The following is a 20,089-nucleotide window of genomic DNA, read 5'->3' on the forward strand; positions in this document are numbered from 1 at the left end:
TATTTACACAGCTGTGCGATAATCTGAAGGGGAAACAGCATGTGCTTTTTGTATATGTGTACGTATGTATTTGTGCACACATAGGGCTGATGTCTCTTTGTCAGATTTCCAGGTTTTCTTCTGCTGCTTTTGGCAAAAAAACACTAATGGTTTAATAGCTTAGTAGTGCCTGTGCACAGAATCAAAGGTTGGTACTTCATAATTTTGTGTTTGCTTTGCTTTAAATAGGAATTCCCATTCTGATTAACATGAAACCTGAAAATTGAGCTGTCAGACCAGTCAGCTTGGTGAGACCAGTGCAAGCTCCTGACTGTGAGCAGCTTGAAGGCAGTCTAGGCACAGCTTTCCTGCTGTACAACCCCAGGGCTCTGCTCACCTCACAAGGAAACTTGTGAGAGAGTGTTGCCTGGGACAGAGCATTGCTGAAGCACCTTGCTGTGAAGCGGCTGAGTTGTGCTGCTCTTAATGCATTTCTTTCCATCAGCCAGGTTTGGCATGTTTTTTTGGTGATGATGGACCAAATTCTACCCAGTTACATTCAGCTCTTTGCTTCTCTTCCACCATTGAGGGGTTTGGGGTTGTTCTTTACAGCTCCAGGTCTTGGAATCAAGTCACTATGAAAGAAAGTCAGGATTCAGAAGCATGGAGGTCTTTTGGTCATTCTTTTTTGTTCATGAGTTTGTAGAGAAGGGCTTGAAAACAGCACAGCTGTGGTCTTGAGATTCACAAAGCATCTGACTGAGACTAAACTGTAATGGTGTTTAAATAGTCTTGGGATGTCTGGAAGGACCAACATAGAATTTCTTTGAACATCCAGTGCTAATGGTGCAGTGGGTCATGGTCCCTCTGCAGCAGTGTCCACCCATGAACTGTTTGTACTAAAATCAGTGATGGAAGTTAGTGTTATATAAGATGCCCAATTTTTTGCTGTTGACATAGTACTTTTGTCAGATCTGGCATTATTCAGGAGAAAATATCCTTCCCCTTTAAGAACATTATTGTTTTAGCCTTTTTTTTTTCTTTCTTTTTTTTTTTTTCTTTCTCCTCTTTACCTTTTCCTTTCTCCATTTCTCACCTTTTTTTCCTGGCCTCTATGCCTACTCTTTTCTTCCTCCAACACTTCTTTCCCTTCAGTCGTTCCATGTTCTCATCTCCTGAACCATTACGCCCATCCTCTTTCAGACCACCAAAGCACTTGGTGGTCGTGCACTGCTCCTTTCTCTGGGACACCTGCTGATGGGAGGGAAGACATTTGCAGTTCCAGGTATGCCTCCCTCTGGTTCAAACTTCATCTCCTTTTGGCCTGCTCAGGGCTTCAGGATTGTGCATTGGACATTTGTGATTCTCTCAGTTTTGGCAGGCCTGTGTTTTAGAAGGGAGCAATTGTAAGTTTCCAGGTGAGCTGCTGAATAAGGAGGGGATTTTTAGCTTTCTTTGTGAGTCTTGGTTCTCAATGCTGGTTTTTTTCATTGCTGAAAATGACAGGGTTTTTGCAGGGATGAAAAAGATACATTTTCCCCTGCCACAAATAAACGGATGAATGAGTAGCGTGGCATTTTGTGTTGCTGAAGCATGAGCTTGCCTGCTTGTAACATCCTCCTTGTTATGAGAGATAGAGAAACAGAAAGTCTTTCCTGGAGCACTGAAAACCGCCTTTTGTATCCCCTCCAGGCAGCAAGAGCGTGGATACAAGGTGCTTGTACAAATGACTTGTTTATACTGTCTTCAGAAATACTGAGGCTTAGGCCTCCCACCTCAAAGTGAAAATCAAAGTTATTGGTTAGTTTGGGTGGATTTGCCTCTCTGGGTCCCTGTGGTGGGTCAAAACTCAGCTGATTCCCAGGTGCTGCTTGTTGCTTTTGTCAGTTGATGAGTGGTTGAAGTAATTTCTTTTGTTAGTGCTTCCTCAGAGACAATAAGCACTTCTAGCTGCTGCAAGATGTGGTCCTGTCCTTACCTCCCTAGCCACCCTGCCACTGGAACAAGGCAGCAGATAGGGAGCAGGGGCTCCTGCCGCTGCCCCTGTGCCCTGCCAGGTTGCGTCTCAGCCCTTGTGTCTTGGTCTGTGACCTGGGTTGGCTGGACATGTATTTTCTGCTGCCACCTGCACAGGAACCTGCTGTGGAGGGGTAGGAAGGTGTTGAACAGCTGGGGCTGTTTGCTTCAGAGCACCTGCATCAGAGCTCTTGGATAAGCCAGTTCAAGGTTTACCAGGCTTGCCCTACTGACCTGCTTTCCGGTGGATGGTGTAAAACCTTGCTGGCCCCAAGCTCTTCTGCGTGACAGTGCTCTGCAACCCGTACTGGGTGGCCCACTGCATGGAGCAGCTCTACAGGATTTTAGTTATTTAATACCTAAAGCTTCCCAACTGTTACAAACTACATCAGTGCAAAAACCCAGGTATTTTTGCCGTTTAACATAGACTTTGAAAAACAGTTGCATGAAGCTGTATTGGTGAAGGAAGTACAAAATGATGCCTTCAATAGGATTTAACTGTGCCTCGTTGTTTCCTAGGCTGGATGTGCTAGACCCACAGTACAAAATCCGCTGTGCCACTTGTGTAATCAGCAGGTTGTGCAGCTGAGACGAGTTACTGAGAGGTGTGCGTTTTCCTTGTGCTCTTTCACAGATGCTGCAGTCCAGATTTTATGTGCATTTCCCTTTTTTCCTGCAAATAAGGCCGCTTGCTTGGTTTGTGGAGTTCAGTGGGCTTTGCCAGTAGAACCTGTGTGCTCTGGGAGTAGCTGTCTCTTCGTCACACCATAAGAGCAAAAAAGTTGACTGGAGGCATCAGCTCTCAGTGAGGACTTCCCAAAACATGTTGGTTGCTTCTGCTCCAGCCATTTGCAGGCTTTCTAAGAAGGAAAGATGTCAGTGTTCTCTCATGTCTGTATTTCAGCTGGGGCTTTCCAAAGCAGTCTCTGGGCAGAGGTGAAGAAAGGAAAATGTTTAGCTATCAAGGAGACTACTTGAGAAAACTGTGAAAGTAGTCTCCTTGAAAAACAGACATCAGTCCTTGGGCTGGCCATGGAGAAGCTTGGAAGAAAAAGGGTTAGCCTGCTAATTAGCTAAACATGTGCTCCCATGCTGCATGATACCACTGGATAAGGCTCTTAATTCAGGCTGGTCCTGGGTCCATCTCTGCTCTGAATAGTCATGGTAGTTTTTTAATGAGCTAAGAGCAGCCACAATGTACTTCCTGCTTCCTGCTGCCCCACATTGGTTTGGGGGACAAATGAGATCTCATTCTCACAGCATTGAAAGCATAGATCAAAACCCTGACTTGCTTAAAAAGGAAATACTTCCCCATTTTTTAAATCACTTGGCTGGGTCTACAGTAATTGAGCACTGCACAAATGAGACAATGCAGCTGTCAAAATCTGCCTTTTACACTCTTTTTAGTGGAATATTGTGTTGGCCCACAAAAAAGTTGGGCAGACAGCATGTTGCCTGTCCTGACCCAGCTGCCTTGCCCATTCTGTGTAAATAGCTTATGTGCTTAAAGAGTGGGCAGCTCCTTAACGCTGTGATTCACAGGGTGGTAAACTCGGTGTGATTTCAGGTTTGCTTTCAAATGCTGGACTGTAACCTGCAGCATTCAGGAGCTATTTAATTTCCTCATCAGTCCTAGCATGCTGAGGTCTGTTTGGAGAAGCCCTCGTTGCCCCTGCTAGTGCAGAGGTGTCAGTGCTGGGATGCAATATCTGCCACCTCCAATCTCACCCTGAAAGAAAACCCCAGCCCTTTGGATCATTAATAATTGGGAGACTGTAATGCTGTGAATTTCCCTGTCTTTGGTACAGTATCTTTTAAGTCTGGACTAGCTCTCCATGGGGTGAAGCTTTCCGGGGGGGCAGCAAAAGAACCTGTTGCAACTTCAGTGCTGAATTTTTAACCCTGGTGTGCCTGCTGCTTTGCTCAGCACTGTGTGCTTGTGAAACAAAACTGCTGGCAATAATTTGTGATTCTGTGTTACCATGTAGAGGCCATGTGCTGCAGATTTTCTCATTCAGACTCAGCTGCATACTGCTGGAGCACTCAGCCAGGAAAGACACATTATTAATGTTGAAGCACACTAATTTTGCTCTTTCCAGGTGTTTCAGTCACATCAATGCAGTGCTCTGCAACGTGGGGCAGGGAGATGAAAGGAAGGATATCTGATAGGCAGCACTTGAATTTTGTTCATTAAAAAATCCGGTTTGCAGGTAACCATGTGTGAAATTAGTGTCAACAGCTTTCCCAAATAAAACATTGGGATAGACATTTGACTGCTGTTATGTGCACCGCTGAGCTCTGCTTCCCAAGCTCTTGAATTGGCAGCAGCTGTAAACTTCAGGTGTGCACAGACACTGCAGAAGCACCTCTTTCATGTAGTTAAGCTACATGTACCTGTCAGACGGAGGAAAGGTTTTTGCCTTTTTACAAACAGGTACTCATGGGGAGCCCTCACTCCAGCCTCAGCCAGCCAGAGACCTCTCTGCTGACTCTCCTCTCCTCTTTCCTGCAGTTCTTCACAGAGTATGGTCCTGATTATGTGCTGGAGATCACACCGAGCTGCAGACCAGACCGCAACGAACCACAGAGAATTCAAGAAATTCTTAACACTATCAAAGGTGAGTTGTCCAAGCCAAAGCTCCTGCTTCAGGCTTACAGGTCTTTTTTGAGAAGACTTCAGGAAAGCTTGTTGGAGTCCTTCTTGCTGACTAGAAAGATGAACCACATTCACTTGACTGCTCATTGCGTACAACATCATCCATTTCCTGCTTCACTTGGGATTCTCAATGTTAGTAGCACATCAGCCTAGAGCTGTGGGTCCCTGTCAGCAAAAGTGGCCATTGCCTTTCCTCTGGCTGGGCAGAGGAGCACAAGGCCTCATCCTTGTTAGAATCATAGAACAGCCCAGGTTGTAAGGGATGTTAAAGATCATTTGGTCCAACCTTTTGTGGGAAAGGGAGCCTAGATGAGATTATCTAACCCCCTGTCAAGTTGCATCTTGAAAACCTCTAGCGGTAGGGACTCTACCACATCCCTGAGAAGGTTATTCCAGTGATTGATTGTTCCCACTGTAAAAAATTTCTTTCCTATAATGAGGTGAAACCCCTCCTGGTGTGACTCATACCCATTGCCCCTTGACCTCTCCATGTGACTCCTTGTGAAGAGAGAACCTCTCTCCTCTCTGTAGCTGCCCTTCAAGTACTGGAATACTGTGATGAGGTCCCCCTGAGCCTTTTCTTCTCCAGGCAGAAGAGGCCCAGCTCCATCAGTCTTTCCTCATAGGTCAGGTTCTCCAGCCCTGTGATCATCTTCATGGCCCTCCTTTGGACTTTCTCCAGTCTGTCCATGTCTCTTTTGATTTGTGAGGACCAGGACTGGACACAGCGCTCTAGGTGCGGCTGACAAGCACCGTGTGAGTTGATCCCGTCTCTGTCTCTGTTAGTAAAGTCCCTGCAAATGTAGCCCAGGATCCAACTTGCCTTCATTGCTGCAGCAGCATGCTGCTGGATCATGTTCAGCTTGCTGTCCACCAGGACCCCAGGCCTCTTTCAGCAAGACTGCTCCCCAGGCACGCAGATCGTAGCCTGAACTAGGCTCTTTGGTTATTCTGTCCCAGGTGTGGGACCTTGCCCTTGTCTTTGTTAAACTTCATACTGTTCTTGTTAGCCCACTCTTCCAGCTTGTCTGGGTCTTTGTAAGATTGCTCTCCCTTCTGACGTGTCCACCTCAGCAGCCAGTTTGGTGTCAGCAGCAAACTTGGTGAGGTTGCTTTCAGTCCCATCCTCCAGATCATTTATGAAGATGGTGAACAGTGTGGGGCTCAGTATTGATCCCTGGGGGACCCCACTTGTGACAGGCTGCCAGCCTGAGTAAAAACTACTGATCACCACCCTCTGCGTGCTGCCTGTGAGCCCGTTCCCTCCCTACCCACTTTGCAGACCACCTGTCCAATCTGTATCTTGCCAGTTTTTCCAGGAGGAGGCTGTGGGAAACAAGTGTCAAATGCTTTGCTGAAATCCAGGTAAACAACATCCTCTGCTCTCCCCCATGGCAACAAAAGATGTTATTTTGTTGTAGAAGATGACCAGATCACCCTGTCATGCTTTGCCTTTGATAAATCCATGCTCGCTTTTCCTAGTCACCTGCTTAATTTGATTTTAGGCTGCTCATAGTTTCTAGGAGGACTTGTTCTGTGACTTTTCCAGGGATTGAAGTAAGACTAATGTGCCTCTAGTTTTCTGGGTCCTGTTTTGGGCCCTCCTTGTAAGTTGGGTGTGACAGTTGCCCTCTTCCTGTAATCGGGGATATCCCCTGATCGCCACAACTTTTCAAATATTGTGGACAGTGGCCTTGCAAACAACATCAGACACTTCTTTTAACATAGATTTATGTTGGTTGAACCTTTGCAAGAGGTCACGGACCACCCAACACTGCTGGTGAGTGGACACGTGCATTGTAGATGTTCCTATGATCTGGGATCCAGCTATGCTGGTAAAGACAGGTAGAGAAGGTATTGAGAACCTCTGTCTTGTCAGCATTCTTAGTAATTGGTTTCCCTGCCCATGTTACCAATGGGCCTGTGTCTTCCCTGGGCTTCTGCTTACTGCTCGTGTGTCTGAAGAACCCCTTCTTGTGTTAAGGCTATACTTGAAAAATATGATCATCATCATCATATTTGAAAAATCATGACAATCAGGTGAAGTTCCCAGTGACTGGAGAAAGGGAAGCGTCATGCCTATTTTTAAAAATGGTAAAAAGGATGACCCTGGGAACTACCAGCCAGTCAGCCTCACCTCTGTACCTTGTAAGATCATTTAGCTGATCCTCCTGGAAGCTATCTCAAGGCATTTGGATGACAGGGAGGTGATTAGAGACTGCTAACATGATTTCACAAAAGGCCAGTCGTGCCTGACTCATTTGGTGACTCCTGGAGCGACTGCATTGGTGTATAAGGGAAGAGCAACTGATGTCATCTACCTGGACTTCCGTAAGGCCCTTGACTGGTCACACACAACATCCTTGTCTCTAAACTGGAGAGACAGGGATTTGATGGATGGAGTGTTAGATGGATAAGGAATCGGCTGGATGGGCGCATCTGAAGAATTGTAGTCAGTAGCTTAATGTCCAAGTAAAAATGAGTAATGAGTGGTGTTCTCTCAGGGGTCTGCACTGGGACTGATATTGTTCAGTATCCTTATTAATGACAAGACAGTGGGATTGACTACACCCTCAGCAGGTCTGCAGATAACACCGAGCTGAATGGTCAGTTGATACGCTGCAGGGAAGGGATGCCTTCCCAAGAGACTGAGACAGGCTGGAGGACTGGCCCCATGTGAACATCATGAAGTTCAACAAGGCCAAGTGCAAGGTCCTGCACCTGGGTCAGGGTGACCCGCAGTATCAATACAGGCTGGGGGATGAGTGGGTTGGGAGCAGCCCTGCGGAGAGGGACTCAGGGAGACAATGGATGAAAAAACAGATGTGAACCAACAATGTGTGCTTGCAGCCTAGAAAGCTTTGTCTTGGGTGCATCACCAGCAGTGTGGCCAACAGGTCGAGGAAGGGGATTCTCCTTCTCTGCTCTGCTCTGGTGAGACCCCCGGGAGCACTGCACCCAGCTCTGGGGTCCCCAGCGCAAGGAGGACACGGACCTGTTGGAGCGGGGCCAGAGGTGGCCACAGAAATGGTCCGAGGGCTGGAACCCCCCTGCTAGGAGGAGAGGCTGAGAGATCCGGGGTTGCTCAGCCTGGAGAAGGCTCCACGGGGAGACCTTGCTGCGGCGTTTCAACATCTGAAGAAGGGCCGAGAGAGACTTTTTACCAGGCCTGTAGCGACAGGACAAGGGCGACAGTTCTGACCTGAAGGAGGGCAATTCAGCTTGGACATAGGGAAGAAACGTTTTTCGATGAGGGGGCTGAGGGACTGGAGCAGGTTGCCCAGAGAAGCTGTGGATGCTCCATCCCTGGGACTGCTGAAGGTCAGGCTGGGGGCTGGGGGGGTTTGAGCAGCTTCATGTAGTGCGAGATGTCCCTGCCGGTGGCCGGAGAGTTGAACTAGATGGTCTTCAAAGGTCCATCCCAACCCAAACCCTTCTGTGATTCATTTGATGAGATGAAATGAATTCTGGATGTGGTTGTGAGTGTCATCAGCCTCAGACATGCCCATACAGAGGCTTCCTGCAGAGGAGGGCAGCTAACTACATACAGCTAGACCGAAAAAGCTGGGCGTGTGAGCCCAGGTCTCAGCCTGGATACAGCGATGGTACCATGGCTTAACCTTGTCAGTAAGAGAGAAATCTCTTAGTGGACTGCCTGAGCTGGGGTTTGATGTTTGGGTGCAGGAAGACCTGGAGACTGTGTAGGGCTGAATGAGAGGCAGATGTTTTCAGGGGAATATGTTCCAGCTGCTTCTGATGCATGGTTTTCATTCCCTTTTGTACCACAGTGTCTGAGCTCAGGAGAGGAGAGCTTACATACTTACCTCTTCCCTTGCACCATGACCAGCTTTTCAGTTCCCCAGCAGTGTTTTTCCCCAGTCCAGTGCTGACTCCTAGGCACGCTTCCCAGTTGCTGATAATCCCATTACCACAGCTTGGGGAGCTATCACTTGCCATGCGTACACTCATCACCTGTTAAAAGCCTGACAGAGTATTTTGCCCCCCTCTGCCTCTTTGGTTTAAATTGCCACTTGTTTCATCAGAAGTCCAAGTTCTGCATGTTTATGCCATAAACTCACATCCTCCTACGTGCAAGTTTGGTTGGAGCTTGTCAGTTAGAGTGAACCCTGCAATGCAGAAATATCTCTGGCACAGAGTCAGCCCTAGTGAAAGTGTTTTCTCTGAGACGGTGCTTTGCTCTGGAGCAATGTTCCCATCCTTTACTCCCAAGAGAGTACTTCAACTCAATGGAAGCAACAATGTGTTGTAGTGACTTATTGAGAGATGAACAACAGGCAAGTGGTTAGACGCCATGCTTGCTGAAATGGGCTTGTAACATGGCACACTACCAGCTGCACCTGGGTCACGTTCAGGCAGTTGTACCCCAGCCTGTTCGAGGGACCGCTGCCTCCTAGGAGGTGCAAACCTGCAGAACTGATTTGTGCCCATCCTTTGGAGACAGGTGACTTCAGTGTGGGTCTGTTGAAACACTTTGGGAATGTTTGGTCCAACACCTGATCACAACTGCTGCACTTTGTTACATATAGCTCCCCCACTCCTTTTCTCTGCTACACATGATAATTTTTGTTTCCTTTGTTGTCATGTCAGAAAAGATAAGTCTTCTTTACTGTCATATTTAGAAGTGCTGTGTGGGGCATGAGGCAGTTATAAACCCTGTTCCCTACAGATGCTTGACTTACAATCTCCCAACTGCAGCTTAACTAGAACCCCTCTCTTCTGCTGTCAGACCTCAACAGACTGTCTCAGGAGCAAAAAGGCTTGGAAATTCATGCCCTCCTTAGTGTCCTTTCTTCAACATCAGACTTAGGAGAAGGACCAGGGCCCCTGAGCATTGGGAGCAGGGCACTGCAGGCTGTATTCTGCCTGGATGGCACCTCCACACCCTCGAGTGACACTTCCAGCTCAGCTCACAGCCACTGCCCCTGGGAGCTGAGCACATTCCTGAAGGAACTGCAATGTCACAGCTGCTGCAAGCACTGCATCTGATGAGGACGTATATTTTGTGCCTAGGAAACCTTCCATGTTTGTGGAAGGAAATGATTTTAGTAGCTGTGGATTTCTAGGGGAGGGAGGGAGACAGGTGGATCCCAGACATCTTTGTCTTTCCTGATAGTACTTGTCAAAGAAGCCAGATGTGTACTTGAAGACCAGGTGGCTTGAGCGTGGTCAGTGGTGCAGATGGGCTGCTTGTCTGCTTGGGAAGGGGTCTGAGACCCCAAGTTTGGTCAGCCCTGCATTCAGTGCTCTACTAGTCCCAGACAATGTTGCGTTTTCCTGCGCAGTGGCCAGGATACCTCCCATGCACATCCAGACCTGTGGGTGAGCACCCAAAGGCTTCCCAGCCAGCATCACGTGTGGCTGAAATGGAGCAGGAAGCTCAGGGGCTGGGTAGCGAGATTCCCTCTGTCACACCACCTGCTGAGAGGAAAACTCACACCCGTGGCAGAGGGGAGAGCAGAGAAACCCTGTTCCTCACTCCACAGCCACCACAGAAGCTGGTCCAAGAGCCCAGTGCTTTCCAGGACTGGTTTTCCCGGCAGTGAGTTTTCCACTGGGCTTGCCGCGGCCATGCTGGAGGCAACAGGAGCGAGTGGGGCGAGAAGGGTCCATCCTCCTTGGCAGTGAAACGGTGACAGATGGAGCAAGGCAGAATTGCAGCCCCTACCCCAGGCTGCACAGAGGTGTGTGGCACCGCCAGTGCTGGGAGAACGGGCCTGCTGGGTGCTGAACAGGCTGACACCAGTAGAGCTGTGGCTCCTGCTCTTAACTGTTGACTCCCAGCGCTGCTTTGCTGCCTGCTGGGCTTTCCATCCCCTCATTCTCCAGCATCTGTGGCCCCAGCTGCAGCTCATGTAAGTGTAGAGCATCCAGTCCCCCAGCATGCAGGAAAAGTCATCATCATCTGCTTGGGATGTGAACCACCGTGTTTAAAGGGAAACTATGGGTGGGAGGCAGCAGGAAGAGGACAGGGACCGCCAGCCCAGCCTGCAGGCTCTCTTTAGCACACTTAGCTGCTCCAGAATTGAGGGTTGACTGCCCAGTGCTTTGCCTGGGGTCCCACAAAACCGCAGCTACTCTTCTTTAAAATTTTATTTTTAAAATTTTTTAAATTTTTTAATTTTTTTAAATTTTTAAATTTTTTTATTTCAAGCCTAAGGTGAGACCCTGGTCTGCTTTTGGCAGGAACATGTGTACTGTCCTTGGGACCAGTTCCCATGGCACTAGGGAGGAGAGGAACAGCATCTCTCCAGAGCTGCAAGGCAGGCATCTATGGTGTGCATTCCTGGCAGTGCATCTAGCCTGGAGGAAGGATGAGGCAGCAGGGAACACGTGCCTTTCTGGTGCTTGCCCATGAATCCTAAATCAGTGATCAGCCTGCAGGAGACGGAAGTGGTGGCAGGATCTCCCTTTGGTAGTTCCCAAAGTCTTTTTCACAACCTCTGCGAAAGGAGTGAGGGGCCAGCAGGGATCCAGGTCTGCACCGAGGCTGGCATTCCTGTATCACTGTGTGATCCATCAGGCAAGTGGGTGGCACCCCTGCCCCAACCAGGCCGTCAGGCTGAAGTATCAGTGGAAATATCCTTTTCTGCCTCCTTTTATTTGCAGGGAATCTGAAGCATGTTGTTTAGTGGAGAAGAAAGGCTCAGGTTTCCACAAGAGCATTTCCGGTGGGGAAGACAGTGTGTTTATGTGAGCAGCTGGTGAATCTTGTGGCTGCAGGGGAAATTTGGAAGAAATTACTGTTGGTTGGTTGATTTTTTTCAAGAAGAAAAGCTGCTGCGCACCACAAGCACCGTGGCTTTACCCAGGCAGGAGCGTGGGCCCTTCAGCCACAGCCTTCCAGTGGCAGCAGAGCCTCCCTTGCTCCTTCCTCTTAACACCACAGAGTTTATTCTCACAACTGGTTTTAAATGTTTTTTAAGAGAGGGACTTCTTGGAGCTGTGAACCTTCCCCAGCTGGAGCCCAGTGCCACATTGGCTTTCTGGCAGGAGCACAGCCTCTGAGCTGCCCACCTGGGGAGCAGTGCTGAGGACCATCCAGGGCCTGAGACATGGGCTGTGCCTCACAGTCACAGAAAGGCACAGCCATTGTGCTTCTAACTGGGATTTTTTAAAAAAAATAAAGTATCTGAAATACTCTTCCTGCCCTTTCCTTTCTTCTGGAGCCTACCCTGGCTTGCCAGTGCTCTTTTCCACAGTACTTCACGTGTTCAGCAGAGGTCCAGCCAGTGCTGGAAAGCAAAGATCTAACAGTCACGTTTGTGACTGTCCCTTCTAAGCCCCATCACGTAAGGCAGCACAGACCACCACCCAGGGTGATGGGTGGGCTCCTGAAATCCTGTGCAGAGGGGCCAGACCCCAGGCACGCTAGCCAGAATGTCAAGGGAGATGCAGGGCAGGGGGGCAGTTCCTGTCCCAGGTCTCAGATGAACCTCCAGATATCCCAGCACCCCCTGAGAGCTGCTACTCAACCTCTCAGCGAGGAGGCAGGTACCTGGGGCAGATCTCTCCCAGTACCTTGTCTCCTCCTTTGCCTGGCCCGCAGAGCTTTCTTGTGCTGTTTCTTTTTAAAGATGTCTAGTCACTGTGGGAAAGTATATTTCCTGTTGCTTTAATAGATTATGCTGGAATAAATAGCAAGATGAAGGGACTCCCAGCCTGGTCTGGCTTTGTTTTGATCTCTTGCTTTTCACTGCCAATCCAAACAACAGGAAATCCAGCATGGGGGGATTTCAGCTGGATGTAGCTCCGGTGTCCCCACAGTGACTCCCGACCCCCTCCCTGCTGCCCCCCCATGTGCCCCCCACACCTGCTGTGATGGGGTGGCGGAAGACTGGCCTTGTTTGGTGACAGCTGGCAGGAGGCTGGCACTGCCACTGGCACAGCAAAGGCTGTCGGTGTCTGGGGGAGATGTCAGCCCTGGAGACAGTTCAGCCAGGAGAAAAGTGAGGTATGAGAGAGCAGAGAAGCTGGCTGGCTCCTCCCTCCGACCCACCTGAGGGCCACACGGGCTCTGTCCCTGCACCAGGCATAGGTGCTTCAGCACAGGCACTGTTTCGGGAACACAACTGGGAAAACAAATAAATAGGAAAAAGCCCAAGTGTCATGCATTGTGGCATTAAATGGGGTTTAGCTGTGGTGCAGGGAGAACTGTACTTGGGGATGGGACTGCAGGGACACGGCACCCCAAACCAGGGAGGTTGGCCACCCACAGACAGCTGGGGAAGCGGAGGCAAGGGGGTAAAGCACCCCCTGCACTGTCTCCATCCACAGCCCTGAAAGCAGAGAGGCAACTGGAGCTCAGCTTGGCGCAAACCAAGAAAACTGCAAAGGGTGGGACAAAGGTTTGGGGGGTACAGGCAGTGCCCCCTCAGCTGGCCCCATCACACCCAAATCTCCCCTGCAGCTGGCTGAGGGCACTAGCCCACATATGTCACCCTTGTCAGCCCTGGCACCAACTGAACCCCCTTCTTTGCCCCCCACCCTAGATAGGTATTACAAGTGTGACCCCAGCCTGGACAGGGGGCACAGCCTGGACAGGGGGCACATGGGGGTTCCCGCCCAAGATGTTGGAGGGCAAGGGGGAGAACATGTGGGGGTTAGGGGTGTCCAGGCTGGATGGGGGAAGCGTGAGAGGTCCCAGCCTGAACTGGGACGACACGGAAGGACTGAGCCTGGAAGCGGGGTGCACGGGGGTCCGGCCGGGCACAGGAGGGGCAGGCGGTGCTGGTACCGCCCCGGGAGCCGTCCCGCCCCGTCTCATCCCTCCCAGGCTGCCCACTGGCCTCGGTCTGCTTCGCCCTTCCCAGCGGCGCCGGCGGCCCGGGCGGTGCGGGGCGTGAGGCCGAGCCCAGGTAAGCGCTGGGGGAGCCGGGGCGCCGCTCCCCGCCCCGCGCCAGCCTCCCACCCCGGCTGGGGACCCCGTCGGACACGTTCAACCGTCCAGGGCGGGGGGGCCGGGCGCTCGCGCCCCGCTGAGCGCTGCCGTGTCCCCGCAGGCCCCGGAGGAGATGGACTCCCTGCGGGCCGCCCCCCGGAGCACGAAGGACCGCGAGGTGGCGGCGACCCTGCGCTACCCGTCCGGCACCGGGGCCGAGGAGCTGCCGGCCGCTGCTGGGGGGGCTCCGCCGGCCCCCGTGGTCCTGCGGGCGGGTGTCCATCTCTTGGCCAGCGTGCCCCTTCAGAAACTCAACAGCAAGCACTGCACCGCGGGGGGGGGGGGGGGGGGGGGGGGGCGCTGCCCCAAGCAGTCCGGCTCGCCGCCCAGCTGGGGCCAGCCGATGCAGCTGCGGGGCACGGGGGGGTCGTCCCCCCGCCACCGCCGGCCCCGGCATCATCAACTCGGACCCGGTGGACGAGGAGGTGCTCAGGGCATTGGTGCTGGAGCTTGGCCTCTACAGAGCGGACGAGCTACCAGAGCCCTGGCTCGCCCATCACGGGTTCATCTTCCCCGCACGCCGGCTGCTGAGGCTGGAGGGCGCTTGGGGAGGGGGGAGACCTTCTGCGTCGCTCCAGCGGGAGACTCGCCGTCGGTGCCGCTGGGCGCGGGGATCGCCCCGGCTGCCCCACCGGGGCCGAGGGCCGGCGCTGCGGGCAGGCTGGGGACTCTCGGACCTCGGGGCTGGAGGAGGGGTGGCCCGCCCCAACGCGAAGCCGCCTAGGCAGAGGTCTCAAGCTGCTGTCTTCATAAAATCTGGAAGGACCCTCTGCCCCCTTCCCTGTTCACCTCAGCGTTGGACGTGGGGACAAAGGGCGGTCCATCTCTGCCGGGGGACCCCGTGGAAAATGGCCCATCCGGGGTTGAGGAGGCTTTGCCCCCACAGCCTCCGTGCCTCCTCCCGGCTTTATGGTGGCGCCAGAGGTGCCATCTGCAGTGTCCCCGCCATGTCACCCCCGAGGATGGCACCTCTGTTCCCGCCTGCCCCGCTGCGGGAGTGATGCTGCGGGGGGCGCTCCACTCGGGGGCACACGCCAGCCTACTCAGGGAGCCCAGCCGGGCACAGCTGGCCCCCGAGCAGCCTTCGAGAGCGGGCGCTCAGGCCCGGAGTCAGGTTCGAGGGTCTGCGTGGGGTCCCAGCTCCACCCCGGGGCGGATCCGTGGGCGAGGGGCGGGCGGTGGCCTGGCACGCATATCCCGGGCTCGGCTCCCGGAGCAGCTGGGGTACCCGGAGTCTCCGAGCCCCTGCGACCCGGAGGGGGTGTCTATGCGCGCGCCACCCCCGCCCCTCTCACACCTCCCCCAAACCGCTGGAGCACAACGTGGGGGGCTGTCCCACGGCACCGGCAGGGCCGGGAGGGATCCGGTCCCCCGCCCTCCGCCTCCGTTCCCCTCCCGGCACCGGGACAGCCGCCCGCTGCTGGAAGCGGGGCGCCCCGTCCCTCCCCCCCCTGCAAGCGGCCTCGACGGGGCCACCCCCACCTGTCTGATGCCCGCCCCCCCCTCACCTCCCGTGGGCAGCACGTTAGTAGGGCACCGCGGGGAGCGCCGGGCCTGTCCCGCGGGGAGGGCGCACGCACCTCGTCAGCCTCAGCACTGGGCGGTGCTGGACCTCCGGGCCGGTAGGAGGCGCCCCGCGGCGTAACCGCCGCGCTCACGGATATCAGCGGCGGCCCGGAAGCGGCGGCCCTTTCCGGCGGAGCGCAGCTATGGTAAGGGAGCGGCGCGGCCGCTCTGCGTTGCCATCCGCCGCCATCCACCGTCCGCTGCGGGCTGCCGCTGTCCCGCCGCGTCGAGGGGCGCGGGAGAGAGCCCACCGGCGCGGGGCCGGGGCGGGCCGGGCCCGGCGCGGGGCGGGGGGGGACCCGGGCCTGGCCGCGGCCCGTAACGCGTCCTGTCCTGCCCCTTAGGCCCGCGGACCTAAGAAGCACCTGAAGCGCGTGGCTGCGCCCAAGCACTGGATGCTGGACAAGCTGACGGGTGTCTTCGTGAGTCGGGGACGGGGCTGGGGACGGGCTGTCCGTGGTAGCGGCCTTTCCCGCTGTCTGCGGGCCTAGGCGGCTTTGCGGTCTAACCAAGGGACTGCTCAGCCGCGCTGCTCGGGCATGCCGCTCTGGAGTGCGCAGGGGCAGCTGGCCAGTTCCCGGGAGAAGGGGACGCATGCGGTTAGGGGCTTTGCAAACGGCTTCCATGTTTCCCTCGTTTGCAAGGGATATGGCAGTGGTGTGGTTGGCTGCTCTCTTTTAACCTGCTTGTGGTTTTCCTTCACAGGGGGGAGGGTTAGTAGATGGTTGTACTGTGCTGGGAGCAGTGCCTTGTGAGGCTGGCAAGACTTTGCAAAAGGGCGCTGTGAATAGCAAGAAAAGATATCTCCAGCCTATCACTGCCTGCTTAGCAGTTAGGCTCCATGCAGCTGTCCTTGGGTGCTGCTGCAAGAGCTGACAGGGTGGTAGCATTCTTCTCCTGGGGACCGTCAATGCTGCTCCTGTGCTTGGAACATCCAGCAGAAGACTTCTGTTTGCAGGCACCCCGTCCATCGACAGGCCCTCATAAGCTGAGAGAATGCCTTCCGCTCATCATCTTCCTGCGGAACAGGCTGAAGTATGCCCTGACAGGAGATGAGGTCAAGAAGATTTGCATGCAGAGGTTCATCAAGATAGATGGCAAAGTCCGCACAGACATCACTTACCCTGCGGGCTTCATGGGTGAGCGGGGAGGACTGGGGGCAGGTACCCCAGGCCGCTCTGTTGCACTGGTGGAGGGATGTTTTGTGGGCTGGCACGATTGGGGGAGGGGAAGATGCTTTCCCTGTGGAATTGAAGATACATATAAGCAGTTTTTAGTTTGGAGTTGTGCACTGCAACAACTACCAAAGCCAGATATCTGTAGCCGATAACTGCAGCCTGCTTGCATATGCATAAATTGCTGTTCAGACTTCAGCCTGTGGCAGTTTTTCCTAATTTGCACTGTATCACAGTCAAAGGTGTGAGCCTGTGTGAGCCATCATTCAAGCCTGAAGCATTTAGCTGTCCCTAGTTCTTTTTAAATGTGTGCTGAGTTACAGTGTGGGATAACATAGCTGATAACATCTGCTGTTCTGTTTCCCTCTGAAATCAGATGTCATCAGCATCGAGAAGACAGGTGAGCATTTCCGCTTGGTGTATGATACCAAGGGCCGGTTTGCTGTTCACCGCATCACAGCTGAAGAGGCCAAGGTAGGGGCTTCAGCTTGGCACAAGTGTGGGTGCAGTTTGGTTTGGTCAGGGTGGTGTTTCCTCTTTGGTATCTCCTGAATGGGGGCTTTTGGCTGTCTTCCTTGAGAGCTGTGTCTATGCCACCCTTGAGAAGATAAAAGCCTTCAGGGCTGGGGTATGAAGCCTTGGGTGGGTGGAAATCTGTGACACGAGAGCAACTCCCAGATGACTGCAGGTGCATTGTCTGGTGCTTGGAATAACCACTGTTGGCAAGGGCTGGGTTATCCTCACAGGGAGCTTTGGGTGGGGATGGCTCTGCTGCAGCATGGTGAGCCTTAGCATAGGGCTCCACAGGCTAACAGGGATCAGAAACATTTTACTGCCTGTGGTGCAAAAGCCTCGAACTCCTTCCCAGTCTGCTGTAGAAGTGTTGACAAAACTGCCCTCTTACCCTGGCTGTCGGGGAGCAGCTCCTGCATATATATTCCAACCCAAGCATGTGATGTGCCTGAGCTGCGAGAGTGCACTCTCCTTCGCCTGTCCTTCCTAAGGGCAGGGTGTGCAGGAACACAGTGATGCTGAGGGGAGAGCTGACTGTGCTGTAGCCAGGTATGATGTGTGTTTGGGGCCTTTTCACTCCCCCGTCATAAGCTTTTGCCCTTGGCTACCGCTCTGTGTTGACCCATGAGTCCCAAAGTGGCTGTGAAGGAGTTGGAGGTGAAGGGCAAGGGGGAAGCCAGGGTGCCCTGGAGGAGGGATACTGATCTCTCTCAGGTCCTGAAGAAAGGCAGCGTCTGCCTCCACTGTCTGACTGCAGGCTTCAGGGCAAAATGAGGAAACTGCCCTGGTATTGCTGGGGCAGTGACCTGGGAAATTCACTGCCTAGGCTCCTGTTGCAAGCCCTGGAGTGTCTAGGTGTTTTGCTTGGGGTCTGAGGCCTGCTGTGGCTGGTGGCTCTCTGGGGGACAATAGTCCTCTGGTCTGTGGTGCCGCTTGCTGCCTCAGCTGAGCAGTGTTGGGTTTTGTTTGCAGTACAAGCTGTGCAAGGTAAGGAAGATCTTTGTGGGCACCAAAGGAATCCCTCATCTGGTCACCCATGATGCCCGCACCATCCGCTATCCAGACCCCCTCATCAAGGTGAATGATACAGTCCAGATTGACCTGGAGACAGGCAAGATCACAGATTTCATAAAGTTTGACACAGGTACGTCCTGCATCCAATGTAAAACACTTGCCCACTGTGGAGAGCTCTATGGAAGTTAAATGCTAATGCCAGATATTTGCTCTGAAATAGAGTGGTGACAGCCTTGGGAAAGGGGTTGTTTCCCTGAGGCATATCCAGCTGGAACAGGGATTTCTCCCATTGCCATGTGCTGGCAGTGGGAGGCATTTGGCATAGAGATTTGGAGTGATCTTGAGAGCAGGCGGATGCCATATAGAAGCAGGAAGCTGGTGGAAAGGTTGCTTGAGCTTGGCTCTTACAGGGCTGTGGCTCTGGGCAGCCATAGGGAGATTCCTGTCTTTGCTGTGGGAGGTTTCAGCTGCAGAGCCATGAGCAGTGCTGGGACAAGTGGTATGGGAGCACCTCCTTGGTGCTCGTGCAACCGAGACGGTGTTGGGGAATGTTTGGTACAGGCCTTGGGCTCAGAGAGCGGTTTGGCTCTATGAGGTTCCTGTGGGATACAGGTGTCACCAGGTGCTCTGGGGGCCAGTGCAGCTCTCTCCCTGCCCTTCTCAAGCAGTGCACCTCAAAGAGCCCAAGCAGAAGGGCTTCACCAGATCCCCTGGTGCCAGCTCTTGTCATGCCCATCTTCCTTCACCCCAGGTAACCTGTGCATGGTGACCGGCGGTGCCAACTTGGGCCGTATTGGGGTGATCACCAACCGGGAGAGACACCCTGGCTCATTTGACGTGGTTCATGTGAAGGATGCCAATGGCAATAGCTTTGCCACCAGGCTCTCCAACATCTTCGTTATTGGCAAAGTAAGCCTGCACGGACACGATGCGGGTGGGTTCGTGGGTTCTCTCCCGTTGCTGGGGGCTGCTGGCTGACACCGAGAGGCGTGGGTGTTGTCCGTGGGCAGCTGCCTTCCCACACGGTGAAGCTTCAGCACTGGCATCAGCTGTGGCTCTGCTCCTGGTGGTTCTGCCTGCTCCGGGCTGAGCGCTCTGGGAAGGGGAAGCATCCATGAGTGTAGGAATGGGGATGTTTCCGAGGAGCAGCCCTGTGGTTTTCTAAACCTTCTGAGTACTGGGAGCCGAGCAGCGCTGGGCTCTGGGTGTGCCCGGGGCAGCTGCTCTGGCTGAGAGCGCCCTTCCCCTGCGATGCCTCTGCTGTCTCGCTGTCTGCCATGGGCTCTCCTGCCAGGTTGGAAGGGGGTGGCGTTTCTGTCTTGGCTGAAGTGCGTAATTGATGGACGCGACCAGAAGGGGCAGATGTAGGCCTGTACGCCTTCAGCACCTTCCTAAGGGGCTTGTGCTGCTTTCCCCCCACAAAGAGGGAGAGCCTGTGTTTCATGATGTGAGGTGCTTCTTCTCTCTCCTGCAGGGCAACAAGCCATGGATCTCCCTGCCCCGTGGAAAGGGTATCCGCCTGACCATTGCTGAAGAAAGGGACAAGAGACTGGCAGCCAAGCAGAGCAGTGGGTGAGCTCCAGCTCGGGTCAGCCGTGGTCCTTTCAGTGTATTAATTAAACCGTTTACCAAATGTCTGAGTGGCTGAGGAGCATCCAAGGGCTGGAGGGAGCCGTGCTGTGCCAGTGTGAAGCCACACTCCGCTCTCTAGAAGAGCCTGCTGATGCGGGGAGACTCCTGGTGACCCGACCAATCACCAGAACCAACTTCCAGAAGGGCAAGGGGGAGCGGTAGGAGACCCTCCAGGCTGGTCCGTTCCTGGGAAGGTGCTGGCAGAAACGCTCCTGGACACCGTTCCCAGGGCCATGCTGGAGGAGCAGGGCTCTGGAAGAGCCAGCTGGGCTCTCCCTGGGGCCAGTGGTGCCAGACAGGCTTGAGGCTCTCTGGGATTGCCCCTGGCCGCGGGACTGAGCAGAGAGGGGAGGCTCCGTGACCAGTGCCAGGGGTGGGTGGTGCATTGGCCGGTGAGTTGGGCTTTGGTGGGGGGCGGTGCTCAGCATCCTGAGTCCAGCTGACAGCTGCTTACTGGGGAGGTCATGGGTTGCTCTTCAGTGCCTTTCCTCTGGAGGTGGAGCATGCAAGGAATCACAATGACAGCAAGGACAGGGGAGGCCCCCACACCAGCGGTGGTGGTGGTGGTGGAGGCTTGGC

At 53.8% G+C, this 20,089-nt stretch overlaps 2 protein-coding genes and 1 long non-coding RNA gene across 4 annotated transcripts in view; 2 read left to right on the top strand and 1 right to left on the bottom strand.

Moving 5' to 3' along the window:
- Positions 1-11,812, top strand: part of HDAC8 (histone deacetylase 8) — a 38,328-nt gene extending 26,516 nt beyond the window's left edge. For both annotated transcript variants that reach the window (XM_055817989.1, XM_055817990.1), the window contains exons 10-11: positions 4,508-4,613; positions 11,279-11,812. In XM_055817989.1, coding sequence (XP_055673964.1) covers positions 4,508-4,613; positions 11,279-11,301 — 129 coding nt within the window. In that variant the 3' untranslated portion in view covers positions 11,302-11,812. The remainder of the gene's footprint in view (positions 1-4,507; positions 4,614-11,278) is intronic.
- On the bottom strand, positions 11,252-15,227 carry LOC129785559 (uncharacterized). The gene is made up of 3 exons (XR_008749671.1): positions 15,119-15,227; positions 12,669-12,741; positions 11,252-11,386 (listed from the first exon to the last, which is right to left on the bottom strand). It is a non-coding gene; the product is annotated as an uncharacterized LOC129785559 (long non-coding RNA).
- RPS4X (ribosomal protein S4 X-linked) lies at positions 15,188-19,511 on the top strand. Its single transcript, XM_055817991.1, has 7 exons — positions 15,188-15,322; positions 15,521-15,598; positions 16,135-16,315; positions 16,728-16,825; positions 17,837-18,008; positions 18,630-18,787; positions 19,353-19,511. Exons 1-7 carry the CDS (start codon positions 15,320-15,322, stop codon positions 19,452-19,454), a joined length of 792 nt encoding a protein of 263 aa, XP_055673966.1. The 5' UTR covers positions 15,188-15,319; the 3' UTR covers positions 19,455-19,511.
- Positions 19,512-20,089: the final 578 nt, after the last annotated feature.

This window comes from Falco peregrinus, chromosome 13 (genome assembly GCF_023634155.1).
Source record: "Falco peregrinus isolate bFalPer1 chromosome 13, bFalPer1.pri, whole genome shotgun sequence".
Taxonomy (NCBI): domain Eukaryota; kingdom Metazoa; phylum Chordata; class Aves; order Falconiformes; family Falconidae; genus Falco; species Falco peregrinus.

Coding starts and splice junctions, on each gene's coding strand:
- RPS4X (XM_055817991.1), top strand. Junction 15,599..16,134: donor ACAAGCTGACGGGTGTCTTC/GTGAGTCGGGGA, acceptor TTCTGTTTGCAG/GCACCCCGTCCATCGACAGG. Junction 18,009..18,629: donor TTTCATAAAGTTTGACACAG/GTACGTCCTGCA, acceptor CCTTCACCCCAG/GTAACCTGTGCATGGTGACC.